The sequence below is a fragment of the Nicotiana tabacum genome, chromosome 24 (genome assembly GCF_000715075.1).
Source record: "Nicotiana tabacum cultivar K326 chromosome 24, ASM71507v2, whole genome shotgun sequence".
Lineage (NCBI taxonomy): Eukaryota > Viridiplantae > Streptophyta > Magnoliopsida > Solanales > Solanaceae > Nicotiana > Nicotiana tabacum.
This window is the reverse complement of record NC_134103.1, coordinates 72279376-72287201: the sequence shown is the minus strand read 5'-3', so window position 1 is coordinate 72287201 and position 7826 is coordinate 72279376. Positions and strand designations below refer to the sequence as shown.

At 39.8% G+C, this 7826-nt stretch overlaps 1 protein-coding gene across 1 annotated transcript; it reads left to right on the top strand.

Annotated features, from left to right (window-relative positions):
* On the top strand, positions 1-2922 carry LOC142178215 (uncharacterized). Its single transcript, XM_075247540.1, has 4 exons — positions 1-117; positions 231-304; positions 1095-1917; positions 2293-2922. The coding sequence occupies exons 1-4, from the start codon at positions 1-3 to the stop codon at positions 2920-2922; spliced, it is 1644 nt and encodes a 547-aa protein (XP_075103641.1).
* The last annotated feature ends 4904 nt before the right edge of the window (positions 2923-7826 follow it).

Below are 7826 nucleotides of genomic sequence, written 5' to 3'. Positions count from 1 at the left end.
ATGGACTTGAAACCGCTTCCAGCCCACCTCAGGTACGCTTTCTTGGGCCCTAATTCTATTTTTTCTATTATTATATCATCTGGTTTGCAAGCTATGCTGGTAGAGCAACTATTGCAGGTATTGCAAGAATGTAAGATTGTCATTGGTTGGACCATGGCAGACATAAAGGGTATCAGCCCAGCCTTTTGCATGCACAAGATTCTTTTGGAAGAGGGGAACAAACCTTCCAGGGAACATCAACGACAGCTGAACCCGAATATGAAGGAAGTAGTAAAGAAGGAAGTGATCAAGTGGCTGGATGCAGGTATCATCTTCCCCATCTCTGACAGTAACTGGGTCAGTCCTGTCCAATATGTGCCGAAAAAGGGAGGAATGACGGTCGTACAAAATGAGAATAACGAGTTGATCTCGACTCGTACAGTCACTGGGTGGTAGATTTTCATGGACTATCGGAAACTGAATACAGCCACTCGAAAGGACCATTTCCCATTGCCTTTCATTGACCAAATATTGGACAGGTTAGCTGGGAGGTCCCACTTCTATTTCTTGGATGGATACTCGGGGTATAACCAGATCTCAATAGCCCCGGAAGACAGAGAGAAAACATCCTTCACTTGTCCATATGGCATCTTTGTCTTTCGGAGAATGCCCTTTGGACTTTGCAATGCACCGGCTATATTCCAGCGGTGCATGTTAGCCATTTTCACTGACATAGTGGAGGATATTATGGAGGTGTTTATGGATGATTTCTCCGTGGTGGGGTATTCATTCAAAGATTGTCTTCACAATTTAAGAAGAGTTCTCAAAAGATGTGTGGAGACAAATTTGGTGCTGAATTGGAAATAGTGCCATTTTATTGTACAAGAAGGAATAGTTTTGGGGCATCGAGTGTCCAGTAAGGGAATTTAGGTCGACCATGCTAAAGTTGATGTGATTGAGAAATTACCACTGCCCACTTAGGTCAAGGCAATGAGAAGTTTCCTTGGGCACGCCGGGTTCTACAGGCGATTCATAAAAGCTTTTTCCAAGATTGCAAACCCTTTATGTAAACTTCTTGAAAAGGACCAGCCCCTTGTGTTTTCTAATGATTGCAGGCTGGCATTTGAGGAGCTAAAGAAGAGACTGATAACTACACCCATCATTATTGCACCTAACTGGGAGCAACCATTCGAGCTCATGTGCGACGCAAGTGATTCTGCTATAGGAGCAGTCTTGGGACAGCGAAATGATAAGATGATGCACCCAATTTACTATGCAAGCAGGACGCTCAGCGGTGCACAGCTCAATTACACTGTAACAGAAAAGGAAATGCTGGTTGTAGTGTTTGCCTTCGACAAATTCAGGTCGTACATAATTGGTTCAAAAGTTATTGTTTATAATGATCATGCAGCAATTAGGTACTTGATAGCAAAGAAGGAGTCAAAGCCACGCTTGATTCGCTGGGTTCTTTTGCTACAAGAATTCGATCTGGAAATTCGTGACAGAAAGGGGACGGACAATCAAGTGGCAGACCACCTCTCAAGATTGGAAAGAGCTGAAAAGAGAATGGAGGTTGAAGACATAACAGAGACTTTCTCGGATGAACAGTTACTTGCTGTGACAATGGAGATGATGCCATGGTGTGCTGATATTGCTAACTATTTAGCAAGCGGTATTGTACCTTATGAACTCTCCTCAATTCAAAAGAAAACGTTCTTCCACGATTGTTTAGCCTATTATTGGGACGAACCTCTATTGTTTAAAATAAGTGTAGATAACATGATCCGGAGGTGTATCCTCGAGAAAGATCAACCTTCTGTTTTGCAAGCTTGCCATGCTTCACCATATGGTGGACACTTTGGAGGAATCCGGACAATAGCAAAAGTGTTGGAATCGGGATTGTATTGGCCTACCCTGTTCAAGGATGCCCATGCTTGGGTCAAAAGTTGCGATGAATGCCAAAGGACAGGCAATATATCTTGTCGTCACGAGATGCCGATGACCACAATTCAAGAGGTGGAGGTTTTTGACATGTGGGGGATCGACTTTATGGGGCCGTTCATCAGCTCGTATGGTAACAAATATATATTGGTAGCGGTTGACTATGTCTCCAAGTGGGTCGAAGTGATGGCTCTCCCAACCAATGATGCAAAAGGGGTAACAAGTTTCCTAAAGAAAAATATCTTCACACGTTTTGGCACCCCGAGAGCTATAACCAGTGATGGTGGAACCCATTTTTGCAATAGAACGTTCGCACGTCTGTTGGAAAAGTATGGAGTTCTCCATAAAGTAGCCACACCGTACCACCCACAGATGAGCGGGCAAGTTGAAGTGTCCAATAGAGAAATTAAAAGTGTCCTAACAAAGACAGTGAATGCAACAAGGACTGATTGGGCGAAGAAGCTGGATGATGCATTATGGGCGTATCGCACAGCATTTAAAACTCCAATTGATATGTCACCATACGAGTTGGTGTTTGGAAAGGCATGCCACATTCCGGTAGAGCTCGAACATAAAGCACTTTGGGCATTGTGGCAGTTGAATCTGGATATAGACACTGCAGGCACCAGTAGAGTCACCGAGTTACATGTGCTCGAGGAATTCAGGTTCCATGCATTTGAGAATGCTAGATTATACAAAGAAAAGATGAAAATGATCCATTATAAGCACATCTTAGATCAGAACTTCAAGCCCGGAGATCTAGTGTTGTTATACAACTCGAGATTGAGATTGTTTTCGGGTAAGTTGAAATCCCGATGGTCAGGACCCTTTAGAGTGGTGCAAGTGTTCTCAAGTGGAGCTGTAGAGATTGAATCTGAAGATGGGACAAACAAGTTCACGGTAAATGAGCAAAGGTTGAAACATTACCTTGGAATGGTCGAAGAGAAAGGGGATAGAGTGGTGATAACTTTGGAAGAGCCCCAGTACCCGAACAAGGAGTGATAATGAAAGCATGCATCATGCCGCGATGTTAAATCAGGCGCTTCTTGGGAGGCAACCTATGGTTTGATGTAAATCGTTGTGCCGCGACGTTAACTTAGGCGCTTTTTTGGAGGCAACCCATTATTTTTCTTACTTTGGTTATTGTAATTGATTTTGAATGACTTTGACCGATCTACTAGTGTGCAGGGAAAAAAAACATTATGCACATCGGAAGAATTCGGGGGTCGAAATTAACCCAAGAATAGATAAAAATGCGGCAAACACAAAAATTGGCTGGAGACGGAGATCCACGACCGCGGATTGGACCGCGGATATGGCCGAGGATTTTGGCCTGCATTCTGCCCCCCGTCTGCGGACGCGGATCGGACCGCGGATTTTGGGATCCCCTTTGCCCAGAATCCGCGGCCACGGATTGGACCGCGGATTGGGACGCGGATGCGCGGGCGTGTCCAGGTATGTTTTTTTATTTTTAGTCCCCCACCACACACATAAACCCCTTTCTTTTCCTTAACCCAAATCCTCACTTCCCCCACTTCTCTTCTTCTCTTCCTAACTTCAAGAACCCAAACCCCTCACTTCCCCCACTTCTCTTCTTCCCTTCCTAACTTCAAGAACCCAAACCCCTCCCTTCCCCCATATTTTCCTTTAAACACAAGACTCTTCTCTCTTTCTCTTCTCCATTCAACCGATCTCCAACCTCCGTTCTTCTCAAGATCTCCAAGTAAGTACATGATTTTATTCCTCTTTCTTAGTATTTTTCTTTTTGTTCCTTTTCTGTATAGGGTAGTAAAATTATAGGTACTTTTGTCTGGGATTTGGATTGTGATTTATATGTGGTATATGGAGGCTATTTGAATTAGTTGATTTGGAGGAAGCCATTGTTGGGTTTGTGAGGAATGGTAGTCTGATTGGGTCTTTGGGTGACTTGGGGGAACATATGCACACTACCTGTTTGTTGATTTTCCTTAATGAGTGTTGAATATAAATTGTGACCAATTGTGCGAGTGAAGTCTAAGTAACCGCCATTGGGACACATATTCCTCCCTCCACTGATAATAGTATTTATTGTGTAGGTAACATGCAACCTTCAAGGAAGAGACGCGCTACCGGGCCCTCATCAAGTGGTCATGGAGGCTCATCTCGGGGACGGGCACCGGCCAGTGCAACTCAATTTGATCGTACCAGGTTTGTTTCCAGAGCTGCCCAAGACCGTTTCAGTTTGAAGGCCACTAAAAAACCTGTACCGGAAAGGGGTATTGATAGGGCGTCCATCCAGGATGAGTGACCTAATATGTATCGGGAGTTGATCAGGCATAGAATGTACAGAGTTTTCGAAGAGCCGAAGGAGGGTAACTTGATGCTTGTTCGGGAGTTCTATGCCAACTACCCCGACATGAGGATAGAATATGCATTGTGCAACACACGGGGGTGGATGCCTCGATAGAAGCTATCAGAAGAGTGTATCGATTGCCTGAATTCAATGGGGAGGAGGATTTCTATGATACTTACAGGATAGAACCCATCACATGGAACAGGTTTTTCAGAACTATCTGTGCACCAGACAAAGAGGTAGTGTGGGTTGTGCAGGGATCGAAGCTACACTCTTCCTCACTCACTTTTGAAGGAAAATGCTGGTTGTACATCATCAACAGTCGCTTGCTGCCATCCCACAACACCACAGAGGTAAATGGTCCGAGAGCTGCCTTGATATGGTGCTTCATGAATGGCCACCACTTCGATGTGGCCAAGGTTATTCAGTCTGAGATGTTCGTCCGTTTAACACAGAAGAGGTATGAGTTCTTTTTCCCCTCTTTGATCACTAGATTGTGCCGGGCAGCAAGGGTGCCTGAGAACCCAAATGCGGATGACATGGTAAAGAAAGAAGCAAAGTTTCGGGCAGACAAAGTGACCATCGGGAAAGACCCGGTGGCACCAGGGGCAACTTAGAGTGACGATTCTAATGCGTCGGAAGAGGGAGACGAAGGGCAGGAGGAGGTTGAACCTGCCTCACCCCCATAGGAACAAGCTGCAGTGGCTGAAGAACCATCCCATGCCAGACGGAGAACGTGAATTAAAGCCCTAAAACAAGACATGGTAGGACTGTGCACTTTCGTCATGGAATTGGGGACAAGAGTTGATGCTTTGGCCACCTAAAATGCGAAGTCAAAAAAGAAAATCATGGGCTGGTTGCGTGCGCTAGGGAGAGCATGTCATCTCGACCCTGGCACTGTCTTCGATCAAGACTGATCCACCAGGGAAGTTCCTTTACCTCACATTACTTTACTTTGTATGACATGGGGACATGCCATCTTTTTAAGTGTGGGTGGGGGATACTTTGTTGTATGTAGATAGTTTCGTAGTTTATTTGTATAAATCAATTTCGACTTGGCCCAACGATGGATATCATTCGACGGTATAACGACCTGACTTGATATTTTAAGAATTTACTCCCCGTTCAGTGACTTAAAGTCTCGAGCAGTTTCATAATATGTATTATGACCCGCGAGTGTGGTCGAGTTTGATTTTCGGAAGATTCAGAATTTAATTAAAAGAAAAATTCTTATTTTTGAAGCTTAAATGGAAAAACAATTTACCGAAGATTTGACTTATGTGTAAACGACCTCAAATTCAAATTTTGATGATATTAATAGCTCCGTATGGTAATTTTGGACTTAAAAGCATGTCCAAAAAATTATTTGGATATCCGTAGTGAAATTAAGCTTGAAATGCCGAAAGTTAAATTTTTGGGAAGTTTGACCGGGGGGTGACTTTTTGATATCGAAGTCAGAATTTGATTCTAGAAATTGAAATAGATTCGTTATGTCATTTATGACCTGTGTGCAAAATTTGAAGTCATTCCGGATTGATTAGAAGTATTTCGGCACAAGATATATAATTTGAAAGTTCAAAATTTATTAGGCTTGAATTAAGGTGTGATTCATGATTTTAGCGTTGTTTGATGTGATTCGAGGCTTCGACTAAGTTCGTATGATGTTTTCTGCATCATTGGATCAAATTCTGCAATCATTTCAACTAGACTCAAAAATATTCCGTTACTTTCTTGATAGATTTTTTCATTTTTTTTCCCTAAATGCCAAATTATTTTTTTCAAGAGTTTTTATCACAACAATAATTCTTGATAATACATTTTTCCAGTGCTCTCTATCTCTATTGATTTGTTCTTGAACATCTTTATCAATTGTTTTACTTTTGTGCAATCTCATTTCTAAATCAATCCATACACCCATATTAATAATATGATCTTTTGATGTTTCATGAGCTTTGAGCTTAGCACTTATATTTCTCCAATCATTACTACCATCACTGGCTAATTTACTGCTACAAAAGCTAGAAGTCGTATTAAACAACTTACAACAAAAATAAAATACCTTATCCAAATCTTTAAAATAAACTAACCATCTTCTTTCATGTCTTTCTTCATTAGCCAATTTTTGAATATAATTTGTAGTAGAAAAATGTCTAAAGAATTTATCCTTTGGAAAATCTATGTTAGTAATTTTAATTGGTCCATTTTCTACTAATAGATCTCTCAACTTTGTATCTATACTAGTCCATTGACTAGGATCATATATGTTCCTGAGAGTATAATTATCCAACTTATTTAGAACTTCTTATTTTTCTTGAGGATATATGTTAGGTTTCTCGACAACTTCTCCTCCTTCCTCTTCTTCTTGAATTTTATTATTGTCTATCTCAATTATATTAGTGATTTGTTCATCTATCATAAAATCTTCCACATTTTCTGATTTAGAATTTTTACTATTCGCTAAAAATTTATCAAGTGCTCCTTTTTGGGATTGTACTAGAGTTTCAATCCTTTTCCTTTTTTGACGTTTCGAATATCCGGATTCATATTTTCTAGTTGACATATTAAAACTCTAATAAATAACTAAAAAGACAATATATACTTACAAAGAAAATATATCCAAAAAAATTAAAAAGTAGATGCAAATAATAAAATATAGAACGATCAAACCTGATTCAACAAGACAACAAATAGATAATTTGATAAGCTTTTGCTACTTCAAAATTCTTGATGTAAGGCCAAAATACTTTAGAGCAAATCAAACAGATGACACTTATGTAGTTTGATTTGCTCTAAAGTATTTTGGGGTAGTAACGGAATGAGATTGAAAATTTGGAATGTGCAGAGAAAGATAATAAAAAATAAAGAATGTTGGCCCATTTTATTATAATAATAGTAGATAAATTAGACAACATAGTGGGATGTTCACGCATGGGGCATGAATTCCCAAAATAGATTCCTTTTCCAATTGTTCTCCAACGTCAAACTTGCATTTTTTTTTTTAAATACTTAATATTATTAAAATAAATGAACAAATACTTTAAATATTAAAAAAATTTGGGACCCCTATAAATAAGGGCCCTAAGCAACTGCTTTACTTGCTTGGGTCATACACCTAAGGGCCGGCCCCGCCAATAATGATCCTAGTTTGTTTTATATTAGCTAAAACATTATATTGAGATTTACGTAACAACTAATATCGAAGTCTTATAAAAAGGTCATATTTGATTATGCAAAGAGTAAGATGGAATCTGATGCATAAAGAAATAGAAGTACAATTAGTAATTTACATAGAGATCTAATTAAGAGCTAATCAATATAGAAGTGTTTTTCTTTTCTTTTTACAATAAACCAATAAATTGATTGAAATGTCACATGTAATTATTCAGATTTAGATGACTCTGAATATGATAATATTATGTAAATTGCAGCTTTTTAACAAAGCAACAAAATCTAGCAACAAGTCTTTTTTTAGTACATCATCTACTTAAATTAAAGCATCGGAATTAGATCATGGATTTCATAAAGAGGACATATGAACTCTAGTTGTAGATCTTGGATTTTATGAAAAAAGTAG